The sequence below is a fragment of the Oenanthe melanoleuca genome, chromosome 5, assembly GCF_029582105.1.
Source record: "Oenanthe melanoleuca isolate GR-GAL-2019-014 chromosome 5, OMel1.0, whole genome shotgun sequence".
Lineage (NCBI taxonomy): Eukaryota > Metazoa > Chordata > Aves > Passeriformes > Muscicapidae > Oenanthe > Oenanthe melanoleuca.
In genome coordinates, this window is record NC_079339.1 from 23,355,914 (window position 1) to 23,378,345 (window position 22,432).

A 22,432-nucleotide genomic window follows, 5' to 3' on the forward strand; every position below is an offset into this window, starting at 1 on the left:
CCATGTGCTTACAAAACATGCCTCAGAGAAGAGGGTCAAGGTGATAATTTACTTAGCATGTCAAAAACAAGAATAAGGAATTGACTTTAACAAATTATTAAAACACTTAAAACTCCATAATTTTCATAAAATTAAAAAAAAAGCAGGTGAAGATAATCACATTGTTAAAGACTGCCAGAAGTTGAGACTGTCGTAGTGCGCTCAGGAATCTGATTTTACTGGCTCCTAAAGAGATGTTTCAGTTCAAAATCAAGTAAGTCTTAGTAAACTCTGACCTCCAACAAAACACACAAGTTACCAATAAACAACCTTCCTCCCCTGTCAGGACAATTTCTTTCTCACCTGGCCCTTCTATCTTCACAAGCAACTGTCCTCTCAGCATCAGCAGTGTGTAGTGTGCACAAGGGTCACCCTACTGCATGTCTGCAGAACAACTACACATGGCTCAGCCTTCCTGAGAAGGTGAGGGAGAGCAGGCAGTTTGCAGAAGCCCTCCTTCCCATGAAAGCTCAGTACTTCATGGGGACCGGGCTGCAGGCCAGCCTAATTGCTCTGGCAGCACCAGCAGCTGACTGCTTCCTCCTGCTATTTTTCCCAGGGGCCCTTCGGCCCCTTCAGGCTCACATGACTTAATCAAACCTGAATGCCCTTCTGGAAGATATGCAAATTATTTTTCAGTCAGACAAAAGTGTTTTGGCTCAATACTGGTGTTACTAAGTGAAGTTTAATGATGTGCTATACAGGTCAAACTTCACGGCCTAATGGTACTTTCTGGCTATAAACACAACAAGTGTACAACTCTCTAAAGGAGGTTTTAAAGCAAAATATTAATCTATTCAGTACATTACCTAATTAGACTAGACTAAATATCAATACAAAGCAATAGGACCTATATTTTAAGGTCAGGTTTGTCAGCACTGGGATTTTTGCACTTAGGAACTGTTGGCACTTTGAGTTCAGCCATGGGTGCAGAGTACCACACTCTGCATTCCACCTCTCTGTGACCTTGCACTGGCACATTTCAATGTGCTGTGCTGGGAGAAAACTAACTCAAGCAGCAGAAGTACTGAATAGTTTGCTGCCAGTTTAGCATGCTGAGACAGATCAGCACAAGATGGAACAAATGCTGGAGCTGCCATAAGAAGGATGCAAGAAGGCAGTACCTCACTAGCCAGCAATTAGTTCAGGTTATGCTGACATGGTACTGCAGATTTAATTAAGGCATTAGTAAAGTCTCAGATGCATTCAATTCTGAGAAGGCAACACCTTCAGTTTCCAATTTATCTTAGGCATATGACCAGAATAGGTTTCTTTTTCCTGTCTAGCTCTTACCACAAGAAACTGAATCACTAGGATACCTTAAATGCTGAGCCTTTTTCCAGTGCAAAGCAGAATGAACCAACTATGTTTCATACCCACGTGAAGCATAGTGGTTTGGTTTTAAAGCCATTTAAAAATATGATTGTGAAGAAAGAAAAATTATATTGCTTCCAAGGTAATGAAAGTACAATTTCTAAAAGAATAGGTTTCAACTTGCAGTATTCCTGGGCAACCCATCTGCACTGTGGGGTGGAACATACAGTCCTGTATATTTCCTTTATTTATGTTAAAGATACAATGTGGGATCATAACATGCATTACTGGCAACAGCACTTAACTGAATACTGGACAATTCTACAGGACACACATATGTACTTTCTTGGTTGTCTTTCACATGGTAAGACCAATTCATCAACTGAAAAAACCAAGGACACTAGAAGTGTGCTTTGACTCTAGTAATGCTAAGATAAGGATAGTGTCAGTTGTTCTCATTACAACAGGGCTTCTGGGATAAAGTGCCAAGCACTTAACTGGGTGCAGGGATCAGTTCTTTCTAAACAATGCTATCTCTATTTTATCCAGAAAGCTGCATGTCCTTGTATACGTTACTAGAATTAATACTACATAGAACTCAAAATAATTTGCTGTTTATTTACACTCACCCTTCTCACATGCTAATGAGTGACACCAGCTCTTCAGAGGGAGAATTTCTTTTTCTTGCCAATGCATCTTTGGCAGACTCTGCCCTCAAAATAAAAGCTTTCAGGGAGGGACTGAAGCAAATGAGAGGGAATGCACGGGAGGATAGTATGATATGAGAAGAATGCTTGCAATTTTACATGGAGAAAACCCAGCTGCCAGTTATTCAGATGTTTGAACTCACGCACAGATACTCTGCTGTTTCATCAGCAAAGGTATATACTTTGATACTCAGTGGCCAGGGAACAGGTGCTCCTCTCTGCTTTAACCTGCTTATGCACTTCTAATAAAAAATGGCTGCATTAATAAATAATGCAATACATCATGCTTCATCCCACTCCCTAAAAACATCTCTATTACAACCCCTTCACCTCCATGTTAGACAAAGCCTATACAGACAATGTAGTTACGGGGCAGTTTCTTCAAACTCACCTGTGACGTAGGTAAAACATTTTGGAATTGGGACTTTTCAACAAGAAAAATGTAAAATATTTAGAACTTTGAAACTCCTTCAAAACCAGTGAAGTAACTTGCCTTTCTTTTATCGTCTTGCAAGCTCCTGTCATGGTACTGGTGGCACTTTCCAAATCACTTGACACTACTTGGAAGCAAGGGCATTGCATGAAGTAGTTTTATCAGAATTTATCTATTCAGTGAATCTAAAGCCTGCAACAACGTGCATGCAAAAAGCAACTGAACTATTACAATGTTTTAGTGATCCCTAGATGTCTTCTGGCTCTCAGGCATGGAAGTCACATGCTAAAACTGCAGAAGATAACCAAAGGATATTTTGTAGCGGTACCATCCAGACCAGGCTAAAAACTGCAGAACACAGTATCCCTTCAGGTTCTCATCTGTACCTTAGCATAACTGGAAAAAAAATATATAGCTACACATGCAGAAGTGGGCAAACAAATTCTGCAACAACTTTCAAAGATATTGACTCTAGTAAAAGTTGAAGTAGTTAATTTAAAGCCGAAATTGAATTCTGTGAAAAGTCACCCAATCAATCCCCAGTTCATCTCACTGAGATAATCCAATGTCAAGATTTCAGAGAAATCTAATTATGAAAGTGATCTGAGTTAAAGAAAAGCTTTAAAAAAATCAGTACAAGTAGTGTAATTATAGAAAAACACTATACTGAGTACATCTGGAGAATTCCCCAATTAGCAAAGGGAAAGTAAAATCTTAAGCAGAAAAATTAGAAGTTTACATACTGCTCTGACCGCATTCAAGTCCCAAGAAGTTGCACTTCCAATTACAGCACATGGGAGTCAGTCTCAGAGGCTTAATTGAAGGTATGTTCTGTGAAAGGTTTTCATTAACAATTCTTTTTCACTGTGATCACTTTTGCTTATTTGGTTTTGCTTCTCCTCAAAATCATCAAACACAAATAAAATGTTATTTTTCCTTTAAGACTCAAGGATAATAATGTCTATCAAATCTGTATTTACCTTGAAACCATTTTAAGTTCCAAATTATCCAAATAAGGTTCCTGAAGAGGAGAAAAGTTACTTCTGGATACCTCAATAACTGAAAGCTGCTGTATTTTGAGGAAAACTTGCTTGATATTTTATTTAAATAATCTCTTCTGCAGAGGTACAATTTTTTTTTTTTTTTTTTTTTTTTTTTTATTTCCTCAAAAAGCTACTATAGTCTAAAACCAAGATTTTAGAATAATTTCTGGCTTTAACTTGATCACCTTCATAGGTTGTAAGGAATATGTTTGATGACACACTTAACTTCTTAAGGATTCAGGCTCCTCTACAGTCAATTACCACCACACTCCAGTTTCGAAACTAACACTATTGTGTAACTTTAGGAGTTATGTAAACTCCTTTTGCTATGGTGCATGTAAAAGATCCTAAATGACAAATAAATACTTTTCTAAAGTGAGTTAACTTAGTAGCAAGCAAAATATTCAGCATTTTGAGGCTGCTTAAAATATTAGATTAATTTAACACTTACTTAAGCTTCTTCTAAAAATACCTTAGAGCCATTGTTTAGAACTGACATAACAGAGAGGTGTCTGCCCTGCAGAGTAGTCACAAGTGAGTAAAAAGGAAAATTCTTTTCTACCTGTATCTCTGTTACATAAAAAATGCTAACAAAAATTAAAGGTAATTATGACAGATTTGCTTGTATGATGACACTTTCCTAATCTGAATTTTTACATTTTTTGTATGTTCAGATTTTACCAATTAGAAATGTACAAATATCCACAAATTGAGTATTGGATGTATTTAACCAACACCTAATTTTTTATTAAACATTTAGCAAATGCTCAAATACAAAGAGAGTAAGAAAAGGCAAAGGAGGAGATGCTAACAGCTGGGCTAAGAAGAATGGAACACCTCACACTCTTCTGAAACTGTTCCAGATCTGAAAGATTACAGGATGATTCTGTACATTGTATATGACAATCCTGTACAACCAAACCACAACAAACAGAACTGCCACTTTCACATTTACTCTCTGCAGGTTTGGTTAGTTTTCACATGAATAGCTACAGCTCTTGAAATCCAGTTCTATCTATCATAAAGCCTTTTCTCCCTTCCTCCAGAATTGATTTTAATACCAACCAAAGAACTGTTAAAAGGCAGGAAAATTCCCATAGGAAAAAACTTTGAGTCTGAACTGGGGGAGGGGAGGAGAAAAGAAGAGAAGAAAGACTGATATTAAAGGCTTTTTATGTAAAGTTTTTAAATTTCAAGTGTTTATAATGTTTTACTCACTCTTTTCTGTATTAAAAATATTTAAATTATTTTAATGTAAAAAAGCTGCAAGTTTACATGCATTTGTCTAAAATTAACTGTTAATGACTAACAAAAAAGTGAGAGCATATTAAGGCCTTGATTCCATCAAATTTGATCTGTACAGATAGCTAAATACTCTTAGTTTTACCACTCCAGCCATTACTCATATGTCCAAAGATTACTTAATTCAATCCAACAGGTGTAACTCTAGGTTATAAATAGAAAAATGAAGGTACCATGAGATTAAGGGATTTGCCAAAGATATGGATTAACAGGATTAGGATTCAGGAGTTGCCAGTTTGAATTTCCTTGCTTATCTCACATTTGCTCTAGCAAACTAAGTACAACAAGGACAGCAGAGAACAGAGGAAAATGCTGACATCTTCCACTTGGAACCGAGAAAAAAAAAAGTTCAAACTCCTATTCAATATCAGCTATCTGATTAGGAATGGCCTTTATGAGCACCCAAAGCATGCCTATTATCAGAAATAATATTCTGAGTACACAAGGACTAATTTTATTTATTCTAAATCAGCGTTAAGACCTTGTAAAACAAAGCTCCAGGCTCTGTGAGTATATAGGGATATTCCAGATAGATTCTTCTAACAGAGAAAGACAAAAGAAATAACAAACAAAAGAATAAACAAAGTTTTCAGTAGCTGTATTACTTCTTTAAAAACTGCTTCCCTTAGTAACCCTGTTTATTTGCTGCATGTGGATTTGTGTGGCAAGGTTTTAGTAGTGTGCCAAGATGCAGGGACAGTTTGTGTAAGAAGTTTTAAGAAGCTTCACCCCCAGCTATTACAGAGCCAATGCCAGCCCGAACCCACCACTGGCCAAGGCTGAGCCCACCAGTGACAGTGGTAGTGACTCTGGGATAACATATTTAAGAAGAGGTAAAAAACCCCAAACCCCAAACTGCAGAGCTGCAGCTGGAGACAGAAGTGAGACTATGTGAGAGAAACAGCTCTCACACAAAGGTCAGTGCACAAGGAGGAGCAGGAGGTGATCCAGACACTGGAGGAGAAATACCTCTATAGCTCTGGTGGGGCAAGAGGGTACAGAAATCCAGAGTGAGGTTCAGCCCAGGAAGAAGGGAGGGCTGGCTGGAAAGTGCTTTTAAGACCTGGTTTTCTCTTTATCATACTCTTGATTTCACTGGTAATAAATTCAATTTATTTCCACAAGTCATGTCAGTTTTGCCCATGACAGTAATTGGTGAGTGATCTCTCCTCATCCTCATCTTGACCTGCAAGCCTTTAGTTATATTTTTCTCTTGATTCTCCAGCTAAGGAGGGGAAGTGAGAAAGCAGCCTTGGTTGGTACCTGGCATCCAGTTAGGGTCAACCCACCACAATCTGCTAAAGCTAGCAGTGTTTACTTACCAAGAAACAGATAAAGAACATTTTATTAGACTTTTTTTTCTTTAATATTAGTTCTAAAAGACATCTTAGCTGGGGTTCAAAGGAAATACTTGAAGAGATTACAAATTCGATTTCAGCGACCATTGACTTGTTTCTTAAGTCCTCTAGTCCAGTAAGATTTAATACAGTATTCACTTCCCTTTGCTTTGCTTAGGGGATATTTAGATACAAAAGCTGAGGAAGATTTATAAGGGACAAAAAGCATAATGGAATAAAAAACTTTCCCAAAACGTGTTCATGAACTTCCCAGAATAGTGAGTGCCAGAATAAATTAACACAGCATCATTAGAAAGACACATTTTGTTAAGGGTTTAACATACTGATCCAGAAAACAGAAAATGTTTGAAATGCAGATGGAAATGTAATTTTTATGTTGTCTCTCCTCAAGCTCTGAACTTAGAACCTCAATGAAAAGGCTGCTCTACCTAAACTCCTAGTTTAAACAAGGAGAAGGACAGTGACCAGAAGCCCATCTGAACTGTTCAAAGCTACCCTATGAATCATACATTTTCTGCTGACTACCAAAGAAGTGCATTAGATCTCCAGTTTGGGCATCAAACTTGTACACTCACAGGACAAGTCGATGGACACAACATGCAACAAGGGACAAGCTCCAGCAGGTATTCTTTCGTTGTGGCTTTAGCTACACCATGCACATCCTCAACTTTCCCATGGAACAGCCTTTTTAGAGCAAATGCCAAAATCCCACTTTGCTGGGTTTGAGACCCAGAGTTCAACTTTTGAGCCCGTTTTTCCAGATAAATAGCAAGATATGACATAGCCAGATCAGGTTTTATGTTTCATTATTTTACTTTTTTAATGAAAGATGGCTGTTCACAGAACAGATATGTTTAAGAAATCTTTCACTAGATATTGTATGCAACTTGCCTAGTAGACTGGACCTCAGGGGAAAGAAAAGCCTGTTGTTTTATAAGGTGATCCCTTGAAGAACAACATGCTTGAACAAGACTCTACTAGTTAGTACTCTGAAGCTAAGGAAAAACAACAAAAGATTGCAACCTTTGTATAAAAGGAAAACAGTCTGAATTTACAATGAGGGAAGATGAATAAAGAATATACTTCAGCATATAAAGTAGTTTCTATTTTGAGCTCCTTCAAAAGGGAAAATCTCTTGCCAGTTTTACTTCAGAAGCCAGAAACCTCAGTACACCAAGATTGGCTTTCTAAGTGATACGGTTACCAGCTAAGCACCAGACTGCTTATGAGCCAAGGCACTTTCAGATGGTACACATTGGTATTGCAAACACATGAAATAACCCTCCCCTCCTGAAGAGAGAAGAGTTATAAGGAAAATAATACTGAGCATGTGGTTCTACAACAGAGATGATGAACTTGATGACATATGTTAATTAAACTGATTTTTATCTTGCTCTAAAGATTTTGTTGAGAAAACCATGTAGCAAAGAGGGCTGTAACATCAAACTTGAAAAAAAACTACAAATACATCCTGCATCCTCCCACACAGCTCAAGTACAGTGACCTACTATTCTGAGTAAGACGAGTACTCTCAAAACATTTAAAAAAAAAAAAAAAAGATGACAGACTCTTACAAATAATTTATGTAGAAAATGTTGCTTCATACTAACGTATGTGTGTTTTCCTACTTCTTTCACAGTAAAACAATCCTGTATCTGTAAAATACAACTTTAGTATATATTTTAAAAAAAATTGAAGCAGCCAAACATCTTGAACTCTGACTATGCGAACTTCGACTAATTACTTCATTTCCCTGTCTCACTTTCTGGAGCTGTGAAGTGAAAATAGTATTGTCAAGATTTTTGGGAAGCTTCATTCCTTAATGTCTGTAAAATACCTGGAGATCCTTAGAGAGCAGGTACAGAAAAGTGTTATCAATAATCATCATTCTGAAATTAAGACATCACATTTGAGGTCCTGTCCATCACAGAAGAAAGCCATGAAACACTTCTCAGCACCTTAAGGACAATTACACCTGCTCAGTGATTTCAAGGTTTCATAAGAGCAGGTTCCAATCAAAGTAGACAGAAAAAATTAAATTCTTTCAGGAATAAGCTGCAATATTAACTGCTCACTATCCTAATCATGTTAACTAGCATTTGCTTTGCATTGTAACTTCTCACAGCACACCTATCCCTCTGCCAGTAGAATGAAGAATTACCTAATAGCAGCATGGGGAATGGGGATGAGAAAAGAGGAAACAAAGAAAAAGCTTTGTTTCTGGCATCAGATAGTGATGCAGAGACAGCTTCACACCAAAAGCACTGACAGCTTGACTTCTTTTCAGATAATGTTTAAGTTGTTCTGGGAATTATATAAGGGAAATTTGACTGAAAAGTAGAGGAGCACTTTGAATATGCACTACCTTAACTCCAGAGAAAGAGTAAGGAGGAAAGTTGTAACAGATAAGCAGATACCATAGCTGGAAGGAAACAAATATCTGACAAACATGATCAAAACAGAGATAAATAATAAAAAAATGGGCAGGTAAAGAGCTGACTAAAGAAGGGGATGAATATAGTTCACAATGAGTTTGTCCTACAACACAAAGGAACTAAAGGGGAAGAGTTAAAATTCTATCCAGGACATATTGCCTTTCCTGACATCTTTCCCTACCCTCTCCTCTGTGAAAATGAACACTAGTGACACTTTGGAACCTCATATACTTGCATTTCCAAACAGGAAAAAAAAATTATTTTCAAATGTCCAGTTTCCTTTAGGTTAATTGTGTTCTCTGTGTACTCTGCAATCCCCCTTGATGCTATGGCTTCTGTTGAGAAATGCCAGGTTACTGCATTACAAATATTACCCAAGTTCTACTGGATAATCTGTACAAATTCATTAAATTAGCTGATGTAAATTTTGACTGTTTGTGGGTCTGAACCTTCATGCAGGAAAACCTCAGAGAAGACAAGATTTGACAAGTATCTATGCAAGCACTAGAATTAGCAAGGCTTTTACCCTATGGATTTTTGGGTTTTGGCTAACTGACATCGCAGTCTAGCAAAGTGTGAACTTCTGTGTAAGCTTTTCCTGTGCCTAAAGCATTATTAAGATCTTTTTCTTTATACCTGAAAAACCATTCTATAAAAGTTTTAGAAATTTATCCACCTGGCAATTAGAAGGACCACAGCCCTGGATTTCAAGAGAGCAGACTTTAATAATATCAGAGATCTCCTTGGAAGAATCTTATGGGATATGGCTCTAAAGAGAAAAAGGGGTCAAGAGGAGATGGGTATCTGTTCATCCAAGATAAAGAAAGGTCCATTTTCCCAACAGAAGTTATGAGATTCATGTTTGGTAGGAGCACAGAATGCAAATCACTCTCAGATCAGTTTATGAAGGAAAGTATCACAGACTGTACATTACCACAATCATGTCCTGTGACAAATTCAAAACAGATCAAGCTTAACTTATAAATATTACCAACTACATTTCATAACTCATTTCCAGATTACAGGTTTTCCATAGTAATACCTTATCCCCATTTCACAGAGTAGTAGTAGCATATCAAAGTACTAATCATGCATGCAGATCACTTCTACTGATACTCATCTAGCATCCTTGAAAGAGACATAACAAAGTATAAGCCAACAATCCTTTTCATCATATACAACAACTTTATACATGATCATATTGCTTTAAACCAGACTTAGAGATGTTTACTGAGGTAAGGCAACTTTAAAAGCATGCAGGAATTTCTGTACTTAATTCAGCATCACACTTCAGTCAAACATGGACATACTGAATGGAACCAAGGCCTCAAAACAAAGTGCAAAGCAGGGACTTCCTGAAAGGTTTTAAGTTCTAGGATCGAATTATCTTGCCTAACAAGAAGAAGTTTACTGGAAGAGTTCTGTAATATAGTTACAGAAACAGTAATTCAGGCAGTCCTTTTAACAACACAGGGAAAAATCAGTTCCTCCAAAGAAATAAGTGGCACGCCCAAGCTTATTTTATCAAAATAACTGAATGTAAAGCTTTTGTGAGTATAACTAATAGATGAAGTGGAATAACAGGGGACTAGAAATTGTAGTTGTGCAAATTCCCAATGAACAAACAGAAAAAAATTCTAGATCTAGGTCAGGTCTGCTCAATCCAATGAGAGATACATATTGTAGAGTCAGGACCACACAATATAGATTGGTTGGGTTAAGTTAGGAAAGCTAGAAAGTGAATGAGTAGTGATGGAAATTATAAATAATAAGATCATGAGAGAGAAAAGCTGAAGAAGAACCTGAGATGATGAAGACACAAAAATTACTTGTTCAGAGATTTTTTGTGCAGCTGGACAGAAAGGTAGTTATCTCTTCACTTAAAATGATGACTCCTAGTACCAAGGCTACGTCAAAGACTTTATTGCATGTGTGTAAAGGAGAGTCCTTACTCTTCTTTCATGCTGAACACACATTGCTCCTTCACAATCTTCTTCCTCAGATTGCATCTACGTTGCTCACAGCAGCTCAATACAGAGATGCCAGAGTTTATCCCACAGAAATGAGTGCAGACACACCCCATATGTCAGCTGATCTGCTGAGACAGATCAACTAGGTTCAGGCTACTGTCAGAGCAATATAGGTCTGCAACTTTCAGGTCCAAGCTAGTATCTTGAGATAGTGCTGAATTGTACCATATGGAAATACAAACCCCCAGCTTAGTAGTCTATGTAAACATTGAATTACACAGCATAGACACACACTTGAAGCCAACAGCATGGGCAGAAGTATGCTTTAGGGTTCACGGAGAAGGGATGAAGATAATGCATTCCTCAGTTTAGGCACTTTCACCTCTCAGGGCAGACTAAGAGCCAATATTGGGCTGAAAGCAGCTGTGGGCTTCACAGATTCTCTTCTCTCAAAACCTCTTTGCAGAAAGTCTGAGTAAAATAAATTGAGATAAAACAAGATTTTCATCTACTTTCTCTACCTCTCCCTTTCAGCATCTCTGCTGCTGAAGAACAGATCAGCAATATAATAAAACATATTAATTAATGAAACTAAGGCTTCATAGACATTCTACATGAACTGTGCAGAGCATCTTTCAAGACATGTCACAACTAAGAGAAGAGATAGACCAAGTTTATTTAATATAAGAAACATGGAGCATTCAGAATCCCAGGCCAGGTCAAACAATCTAGAACTAGTTTTGTTCCAGGGAACTTCCCCACAATTTGTAAAACTACCTCTTCAAGACTATATTGGAACCTAAAAAAGTCTTAATTAAAAAAATTCATTGCAGTTGGTTTGAATAGGAATGCTGTCATAGGGATGGGAAACTTGCCAGAAGACTGCAAAGCAAATAGTAATAATAATTACCAGTTGAATTTTGGATAATTGCTTAGCAGAATCACTTAGCAGTGATCACTGCTTATTTAAATGTTTCACTCAACTGGGACAAAAAGTAAAGAACATATTCATTTAATTTGCCAATGACACAACTAGTGAAGAAGTGTCAGAAGACACAAAATAGCCAGAAAACACTAGCAAACAAACAGAAAAGTTTATTGGTCTTAAAAAAAAAACAAAGAAAAATCTAGAAAGATATTCATCTGGAATATGAAAATTAAAAAAAAAACATTTGAATATTAAGAAGAGCTGGTATATGTTCAGAGACAGTTGAAAAGGAAATATGATGCTGGGGTGAAAAATAAACCCCAAACCAGATTAGACAAGGAGGATTTTCAGAGTACTACATTTAATTTCACAAACTGCCTTGACAGAGTGGCATGAACTGAATTCAGGGAGAGACTAGCTGAAGACTCCATCACTGACCCACTTCTACAAATGATTACTGCAATCCATTTTAGATCTATGTAATGCAGATGTTTTAACTTACAATGGCTTGTAGATATATCTCACCATCTCTAAAATGTAATCCTCCACTTATTTCTCCCCAGCTTCAGAAATCCTTTGTCCTGATACTCCAGAGTCATGACTGCTTCCAGGCAGAGTGACATTGATAAATCATAAATAGCAACAGCTGTAACTGTAGCACGAAGGAACTATGACGTTGAGTAAGACTGGAGATCAATCATTTCAGCCAAGGCTATTTCACTGCAGAAAACACTGCATTAAAATTCATAGTTTACTTACCTTTAGGACATGCTGTGAGACCTCACAACAAAAGATTTCCTACAATAACATGGTATAAAAATCTGTTTTGGTTTTAATAACAAAAAGGAAAGGAAAAAATGTAAAAGATTCTGATATTTACTGTGATCGTCACCACATTTTTTCTAAACATCTCACTTAGCAGAGATTGGCTAAGCTAAAAATGGATATAGTCTAAAAGCTTACAAAGGAGGGTGTAAAAAAGTTAGAGTAATTTAATATAAATAATAACACGTGGAAGCATTAGAATTACACTAGCAAAGGAAGGGATTTTGTAACCTCAGGAAAGTAATCTTGTCAGCAAAAATGCATTAAAATAGCATCTTTCAAAATTGAGCTGGGAGAACAGTGGTCCATTTAGCTCTTCTCCATCTCCAAGTTATGTGAATTATATAGGTAAGACATTTGTTTAATTTTTTTAAGGAATCTAGTCTTCCTGGCAAACTCAAGTAGAGCTAGTCATACCATTCTTCTCATTTCATGACATAGCTTGTGTGTTTGGTTGTGGTAAACCTCCCTTTCCACAAGCTCCAGAGACAGCTAGGCTTCCAATTTCCTAATTCAAGTGTGCAGAAGCAAAGAGGTAGCCATCACACCATTTGATGAATGTGAAAGAAACATGGTCATTTTATAAGATTTTATTTCAATATGAACAGTAACAGTATGTTTTGTCTGAAGGGGAAGCAAGTGTCTGCAAAAAGAATTCTCAGGCAATATATTCTAACATACTTTCTGCAGCAGTTTTACATTTCAGTGCTATATCTAAGGTATCAAACAACAGCTTTTTTTGCTGGAAGCAGCTCTAAATTGGGAGAAGGGGAGGTGCAAAGAAAGAAAAAAGAGAAAAGCTGTTGAAAAGCACCAAAGAAAGCTGGGACTCTAGAAAAGAAGTGCCAATGATTCTGACTGAGCTTTCTGTTCACTTCTCAGTACATCAGGCCTGGAACAAGTTTCTCAGCACAAAATTTCTCTAATTGGCTGGAAAGCATTTAAGGAAAAATCTTTTTAATTAAAAACAGAGAACCAGCAAGACATGAAAGCTATGGGGGTTGGGAGAGGCATATGTTGACCTTATGAGGCTTCACAGCAGAACTCTGCAGGGGCTGTTTAAACTGAGAAAGCACAGTTTTAATTAAAGAGTCCTGAGGAACAGACAATTCAAAAGAGCAGGTCAGATAGATTCCAAGAGGTCAATTTAAGCACAAGCAGAGGGAAAACAAGACTTCTGGCTATTCCGCCTTCCTCTGGGAGAAATCTGTTGCTAGCTGATCATTATGCTTCAACAAACACTAGCTGTCCTCTAACCACCTCAGTGAGTGTTGCATATCATTGGTACAAGTTAAAAGGAGGGCACAAAGGGTTAGAGTGAATGGGGTAACAGACTGGTGACCCCTCACTAGGGGGGTTCTGCAGGGCTCCATCTTAGGCCCAGTTCTCAACATCTTCATAAATGACCTGGATGTGGGACTCAAAGGAATACTAAGTTTGTCATTGACACTAAATTGGGCAGAGCTATTGACTTTCTCAAGGGCAGAAAGGCCCTGCAGAGAGACCCCAACACATAAGAGGTCTGGTAATTCACCAGCCATATGAAATTTAACAAGGGCAGGTGCCTGATTCAGCACCTGATGGGGCAACCCTGGACGTGTAGACAGACTGGGGAGCAAAAGGCTGGAGAGCAGTGCCACAGGAAAGGGACACAAGGGTCCTGATTGACAGAAAGTGGATTGCAGTCAGCAGTGCCCTGGCAGCCAGGAGAGCCAAGTGTGTCCTGGGGTGCATCAGGCACAGCATGGCCAGCTGGGCAAGGGAGAGAATTGTCCTGCTCTGCTCTGCACTGGGACAGCCTCACCTCGAGTACTGGTGCCACAATATAAGAAAGGCACGAAACTATTATAGATTGTCCAAAGGAGGCCAGTGAAGATGGTGAAGGGTCTGGAGGGGAAGCAGTATGAGGAGTGGCTGAGGTCACTTGCTCTGTTCAGCCTGGAGAAGACACTGAGGGGAAACCTCATTGTGGTCTTCAGCATCCTCTCAAAGGCAAGTAGAGGGCCAGGCACTGATCTCTTCTCTCTAGTGACCAGGGACAAGACTCGAGGAAGACATGAGGAAGATGTGCAGCTGAGTCAGGGGAGGTTTAGACTGGATATCAGGAAAATGGTTCTTCACCCAGAGGGTGGCTGGGCACTGAAACAGGCTCCCCAGGGGACTGGTCACAGCACCAGCCTGACAGAGTTCAAGAAGCATCTGAAAAACGCTCTCAGGTACATGGTGTGATTCTTGGGATTGTCCTGTGCAGAGTCAGGAACTGGATTCAGTGATCATGACAGTCCCTTCCAACTCAGCATATTCTATGATTCTATCATAAGAAATTCTGTGAAGTTTTTTTCATCAAGAAACTTCAGTTTCTTGACACTGGATCACATTCATCTGTTTCCTTCAGTCCTGGTTTCACATTCCCAGTGCATGGAATCCCAGATATGCTTATGTATACTTGAAAATAGAACTCCGCATCTTACTAAGCTTCTAAAATCATTGGAAAATCCTGTAAAATAGATCCAGCATATCACAAAAAAGAAATCCTCTCAAGAAAAAATAAACAAACAACCCCCCGAACAACAAACTTTTCTTTATTTTTTGAAGTGTTACCAGTATATTTATTGAAGCTAGTAATTTTCCCTTGCTATTCAGAGACAAAAGAAAAAATAAATCTAGTCTCCAAACAAAAGGATTTTAAAAGGTCAATGTAACCAGAACCAATCAAGTAACAGAGCTAACATCATAGAAAAATAACATAAAATCTGCTATGTCTCTCCATGAAGAGCTATTTCCCATTAATTCAAAAGGATAAAGAATTAAGTAGAAAGGTAACATCTACAGCAATTTCCCAAGAGAAACAGTAATGTTAGTGCATTTCAATTACTGCATACAGGGTTCTGCACACACACATATTGTTACACTTAAGCACTGCTTGTGCTCAGACAGATTTCTCTATTATTGGCCATTTGAGAACTCATGGCTAGATGCATCTGCTTGGGTGAATGACATACACATTCCATGGTCAAGACTGACAGACAAAGCAGTAAATTTCCCTGCATCAAGGAGAAACAGCTAGCAGCCAGATTAAGCAATCACTTAATTTATCTGTGAAATTTTTTTGTATGTCTACTTTTCTAAAATCCCCATTACACACTCAGAAGTAAAAAGATGGGAGTTTTCTTTGTTCGGGGTTTTGTGAGTTTGTGTAAGTTTGGAAATTGCATCACCTTACATTTTTAATATTCTCCCTTGCTTCCCTCCAGACAGGGTACAAGCTTTGATGTAAGTTATTTATTAGGTGGACTTATATCCTCACAGGGTTGACATTTATGCCATTTATCAGGGATACCCTTCACAGATGGAGAAAATTAGGAAAAAGCCACTCACTCACTCCTAAAACATGAATGAATGTTTAATGAAATTTGAAGTAAATGAGAGATGGGGAAACAGCAGTAAACACATCTATGACAAAGGAAAAAACAAAACCAAGAACATCCTAGAAGACATGGAAGTTAGTGAATGTAATACTTCTGACAAAGGAAAAGATGCCTTCATAGTTCTTCACAGACATAAATCAGTGACAAAGAATGGAGCAATCCCTGCCCAGAAACAAACCCAGAGAGAAAACTGGGGCAGATCAGAATCTTGCTGTAGAAAACAAAGGGTTTATTTTCATCCTTTTCTGAACACAGAAATTCCATTCACATAAAGTGGCTATTTGGTGATTAACACTCCAAACACCTGACACAGGGCATCAAATGCAGAAATTCTAGTTCAGGTCTCAAAAGCAATATTCCTATATTAGCTAAGCTATATTGCTAATAATTTCAGAAACAGCAGGTTGTTTGTCCCATGTTCTGTTGCATAGTATATAACCATAAGCCGAATTTCTTACCAGGACTCCATAACTTACCTATCTCCTTGTGGTGGTTTGCCCTGTCTGGACACCAGGTGCCCACCAAAGCTGCTCTGTCACTCTCTCCCCTCAGCTGGACAATCAAGAGAAGATATAATGAAAGGCTCATGGGGCAAGAGTAGGACAGGGAGAATTCACTCACCAGTTACTGCCACAGGCAAAACAGACTCAATTTGATGAAATCACAATAGGATAGTAAGAAATAAAACCAAATCTTAAACCTTTCACTCAGCCCTCCCTTCTTTCTGGGCTCAACCTCACTCATGATTTCTTCACCACTTCCCACCCCCAAGTGACACAGGGAGACCAAGAAGTTCATCACACAGTGCCTCTGCCATTTCTATCTCCTTGCTCTCTTCCCCAGCTCCAATATGGCATTCCACCCATGGGACACACTCCTCCACAAAACTTCTGCAGCATAATACCCTCCTGAGGGCTGAAGCTCAGCACATGCTGCTCAGAGTAGGTCCCTTCCATGGGGTAGAGTCCTTCAGAAATGCACTGCACCAGCTTGAGTTCTCCATGGACTCACAGGTCCTGTCAGCAAAGCTGCTCCAGCATGGCCTCCTCTCTCCATGAGTCCACCGGTCGTTTTCAGGAGTCTGCTTCAGCATAGGTTTCCCACACAAACACAGCCAAGAAAAAGAATCTAGATCTAGTCTATGCCTCAGTGTGATAATGACCAAATTTCACCCACCACACTGCACAGGTTAAGCTTCTCAGTAAATTATTTTAATCCTTAAGTGGTCATGAATGTCATGAGTTCCCCTACACACAGGCATAGCAAAAAAAATTCCATAGCAAATAAAACTGAAATGAGAAATATGAAGGTTTTAGTCCATAATCATGGCTAGAGAACCAGAGAAACTGGACTAAGTGGATGAAAATATTGACAGTAATTTATCTGAAGTGATACATTTTTGTCTCTAGTTAGACAAAGTACTGAATGTTAAACAGAATGGAGATATTATTACGAAGCTGAAACTTTTCCATTCTTTTCAACAAATCCAGGTGCCCTTCATCTGGCTGGGGTTGGTGCTGGATAAATGAAGTCTGATGAAAACTTGCACTGAAAGTACTGCAATGTATACTTTGCATCAGAGAGCTGCTTCTCAATTTTTCAATATGGTTTACCACTCACAGCTGCAGTTCTGGTGGATGACTTCTTTACTATTATCTCTAACTCCACCATAGAAATATGTTCTGGGAGTCCACATTTTATTTTTCCTGGCTATGCCCTGATCTCAAATGTCCTTACTGCACATTGTAAAATTAGTATCATGTAATCTACCTGAAATCTTTAAAATATTATCCCTAAACTAAAGTAAATTACTTAAAACAAAGTAACTCTCACTGGGAAGAAGGTGTTACAGATAGCATAGTCAGTTACTTCAGTAGCTTACTACAGATTTTGTCATGTTTAACTATGATTGCTTAATTGCCAAAGATCTAGATGGCATACGTCAAAAAGGTCTTTATTCATGGTCTGTCAAACTGTGTTCATCAAATGCAGAAGTGTTGCAAAGCTTAGCCAGAAGGCAAGGTTTTATCTATATTTAAGAGAGTTCTAGTCTTTTCTGCAAGAAGAAATGAGGCTGAATAGCCTGAAAAAAATTAGGCTTATAGTAAAAAAAAACCCCACCAACATTTATATTTGTACAGCAACTTGCAGTGTATTTGTTTAAAATACTAAATTAAAAAGTAAAATAAAACATAATTTTAGTTGCATGCAGTTACAGGAGTTTATTTTGAACTCTGGCCAGTTCTGCAATACCTAATATACCAAGTGCAATATAAGAATAGCTAGACATGATAGTACAGTGCTGAGTATTTATTTTGGCACTGGAGCTTTTTCCTTCTGCGTAAGGCTGGGGAAGAGGTGACACAGTTGTCAGTGGTCCCTCTTCCCCAGCCATCAGGATTCTAGGAGCTATGGCAGGACTATTCAGGCACAGCTCAGGTGGCAGCGTTAACCACCCCACACCACTATGAACCCAGCCCCCTGCAGGCTCCTAATGCAAGCACTCAGGAGCCAAATGGCTGAGAATCTCAGCACCCCCTCCCTCATGCTCCATACTCAATATTCTAACCTTCTCTGGGTCCCAGCCACCAACCTCCAGCACTTTTTTTTTCTTATCCATCTCAATGCACAGGCCCTCTGATCTATTGTTACTTGACATGCTGTTCTGTAACCAAAGTAGCACTGCCAACAAGGTGCCTCTACACTGCTATATTCTGGGAGCCATTTTTAAGCATTCCACAGGGAAATGAGATGTTGTCTCCCCATTACTAATGTTAGAATATTAGAACTCAGTGTGAAGGGTCAGTATTTGTAACACATTAATAGCCTGGCCAACAGTTTTCATGTGAAGGTAACAGGAGAGCAGCAGATGCTGGAATACTTGCCTCCATTTTTCCCCACAGTTCGGAAACACCTCCAGAAGGTCCGAAGAAAAGACGCTCTGTTATGAGGGGTGGCTTGAACAAAGCTGAACTCACGGAACAAAATGTGTGTTCCTTGCCGCACACTGTTGAAACTGTGGACATGAAGTCAAAACAAGAATGTTAGAAAGCTGAACCAACATGAATGTTCTGGGAACAACTATAACAGCAGCAAGAAAACCACTGGGCATTACATTTTGTGAAACCAAATCTCCAAAGTTTATACCCATCTGTTCTCTAGAGAGAAGACTATTTGCAAAAACCACACATTGAAATTTAATTATAGGAATTAGAGGTTTCTGAAAGTAAAATTCATTCTAAAGAAACCCAGCAAGGAGTGTCCAAGACCCACGTATTTGAAAACAAACCATTGGAAAATGGCTCGCCAAGAGTTACTGTTGTTTATTTGACCAGAAGATGCCCTTTCTTTTAGTACCATTTGAACTTCACTGCTATTTTCATTACAGTTTTCTTTAAAGCCACAAAATAATCCTCTTTAAGAGAAGCCTCAAGATATCATTCTAGGTTACTGAAAATTGACTATTGGATGTATAAAATTTACTCCAGTTTGATGAAAAGTGGATTGACACATAACTAAACAAAATTTGCACTAATGCATTTTGAAAAGAGTAGCTGGTCATTATGATGGATTTTAATTTGATGCTCATGGTTTTGTATTTTAGTATAAATTTCTAAAATATGAGTTGTAAGCACTTTAGGCTAACTTATTACAGCAAACATTTGTCTTACAAAGGTTTTTCTGAAGTGCAAGAAGCTCTCCTTTGGGCATGGTAAAGCTCAACATACAAGAACAAAAGAAATGCAAATACAAACATTATATACCAAAAGGTATAATGACAGGATTGCCTCAAAGATAGATTTTGTGCATTTCACTCGGCATCATGCAAGTGGGACAAAGCTTTGAAACACTCCAGAGAGATCATTAAAACATTCACTTGGGACAGCAGCTTAACCCTCCCTCACAGGAGAGAATTAATGAAAAGATACAAGTTTACTTTCATCACAGCAGATCCTCTCCATAGGTAGCATCTCCACAACAGACAAAATCCAGTGGTCAGTGTGAATCCTCTCAGTTTGCAATTTTAAATCACCTCTTTAAATATAAAGGCTTTAAATCACTTTATCCTTCAGAGTACAGAAAAGGGTCTCACATTTAAAAGAGAATAATACCAGACAGAGTTGAGCAAAATTTAAAAAGTCATGTAACAACTGGGTGTGGGTGGGTGTAAGTGTGTGTGTGTGTGTGTGTGTGTCTGGGTGGAGAGAAGCCATTCAATTTTTACAAAAGGAATCACGATTTCTCGTTTTTAATATCCTGGTTCTCAAACACATGTGAGCAAACAGAATCTGTTGTCAGGTGCTGAAAGGTAGTACAGAGCACAGTTTCGAGCCCCCCTACCCAGAAGGAAATGTAACTCAAAATAAGTACAATCACCTTATGATTAAGAAACACTCACAACACTTGAATCCTGGAATCAGGAATATTCTTTATGTAAATATCACGGACAAATACAGTATTTCATATTTATGAAACCTTATTCATGTAAAATAAAGCACAACCATTGTCTCAAGAGATTAAAGTAAATAAATAAATCATGTGCTGGATCAAAATATGCCAAAATTACATGACTATCATTGCAAGTAAAGAGTATTCATTACAAAGTGCTGTCGCTCACTGCCTTAGAGTGATCAAGTTCAGAGTAAGGTAAAGTAACTTGCAAAAAGTCCCACAAGATGCCTGTGACAAAGCTGGAAATGGAATTTCAGATCTTCTCATCCCAAACCACAGCCTGTACAACTTCTTTCATTTCTGATCTGCATTGTTTTGCCGATGATTTGACAGACTGATGGAGAGAAGAAGGATACAGATGAAAAAGAAGAAACTTGGTGTAATAGAAGAAGGCAGCTTTCAGAAAGATAACACACATAAGGGAGACGTTTGGAAGAGAAAGAAAATGAAGACACAATAATACAATTAAATGCACCAAATTATGCTGCTGGGAACATCTACAGAACATGCAAATTTTGGAAACAAATCCTGGCACAATTCTAAAAGAAAGGTCCAGACATGAAGCTAACATACTGTTAATTCACAGCAGACAGCCCTACTATATTACTTCTTATTTCTAATAAGCAAAAACTCTAGTCACTTGTACATTCAGCATGGGATGGCTCTAAACCTACCAGGCAGAAGAGTATGATATCATTTGTTGCTCGCTCAGTTAAAAGAGTGGGTGGATATGCTGGAACATCAGCACACCTGGATGTGCTGACAGCCAAGTGCTGCCAGCTAGTCCAGTAAAGGAGGATTTTGTTTAACTATACAATGGAAGGAGTTTCCCCCAAAAGCTCAAGATTGCAAGCTTGGGAGGCAGAATTTTATCCCAGTTAAGATGCTACATTTCAGACATCCTACTTCATAAATTCATTTTTATTAGTAGTGAAAGTTCACCTCAAAAGAGCCAGCCCATGATGGGAGCTATCCAGCATGTAGCCTAATAACAAATCTCTTCTTAGACAGGGTCACTATCACTACAAGAGACAGGAAAACTATATATTTTGAATAAACTGCATATGTTGAAATTCCTATGGGAATCATGGGTAGATGGGCAGTACCAAAATAACTTGGCCACCTTTTTTTTAACAGCTTTTCAGAGATGAAGTTACCATTAATGTGACAATCTTACAGGTAAATATTCCTGGAAGAAAGAAAAATTATGACAACTCCAAGTTGTTACAGGTATTCCAACAGTAGGTAGGGCATATGACCAACACCTTACCTTGATTTTTATATACATGCAAACAGATGGTTTTTTCCAATTCCTTTTGATACAAAAATGAAACAAGCTGCACTCAAAGGAATGGCTTAAGCAAGACATCAACAAGGAAGAAACTTCACCATTAAGCTCAATTATTCTCAGCAAGCTGAACAGCTGCTGAGATTCTTCCCTTATGATTGCTCAGTCTTCCCTCTATCTGTCTTCCTCTCAATGAACAGTTCATACTGTTAGCAAAGTTAAGTGGCCAGAGCTTTTCAGCACTTTGAAGAAGAAAGACTTAGGAAAAACCAGAGTACCTCAACAAGTTATTACTTTATCCTCAGTCATCTAGAAACGGGTTTGGGAACCCAGAAGCAGAGAAAATAATTTTTCACTTCTCTGGTTAACTTCTCTTTTTCCTCTTTTAGGCATGTAATGTGCAGCCATCTGCAAGAGATTCCTTCCAGAAGAAAGCTTTCAACAACTGTGGTAGTCTCCAAGCCTCCTATTGCAAACCCAATGATTGCTTCAGTCCTCTACATTACCAGTAAATAGAGCAGGCAAATTAGAAGAGTAACAACAGTTCCTAATGATGTGATGTTTATTTGTCATGCTGAAACCACGACTACAAATTGAATTGAATGTTCATTAATTAACACCAGTTTACTGTGAGCATTCATATTTCAAATAAGAATTGTCAGGCAACTGGATACTCTGTTAACAAAACAGCTTTTTCCATTCGGTTGTGAGAAAATCCTGAAGAAAGACAGAGAAGAATAAAGCAAGGTTCTCACTTGATGGGGATACCTAAAGAAATTCTTACAGTAAGGGCTTCAGGATGCTTTCTCACTCCTTTCCTTCCCATGACCCAGAGCAGCCAAACCCCAGAACAATCTCCTCCAACACCACTGCTGAGAGGGCTGCATCTTGCAGCACATCCAGGCTATGC

General features: G+C 38.3%; 1 protein-coding gene across 2 annotated transcripts in view; it reads right to left on the reverse strand.

Moving 5' to 3' along the window:
* Positions 1 to 22,432, reverse strand: part of CSTPP1 (centriolar satellite-associated tubulin polyglutamylase complex regulator 1) — a 78,623-nt gene that overhangs the window by 34,995 nt on the left and 21,196 nt on the right. The window contains exon 3 of one of the 2 annotated variants that reach the window (XM_056492614.1): positions 18,668 to 18,798. In XM_056492614.1, the coding sequence (XP_056348589.1) occupies positions 18,668 to 18,798 (131 nt within the window). Of the gene's footprint in view, positions 1 to 16,258; positions 17,430 to 18,667; positions 18,799 to 22,432 lie in introns of those variants that run through there. The other variant, XM_056492615.1, reaches the window with a different exon arrangement.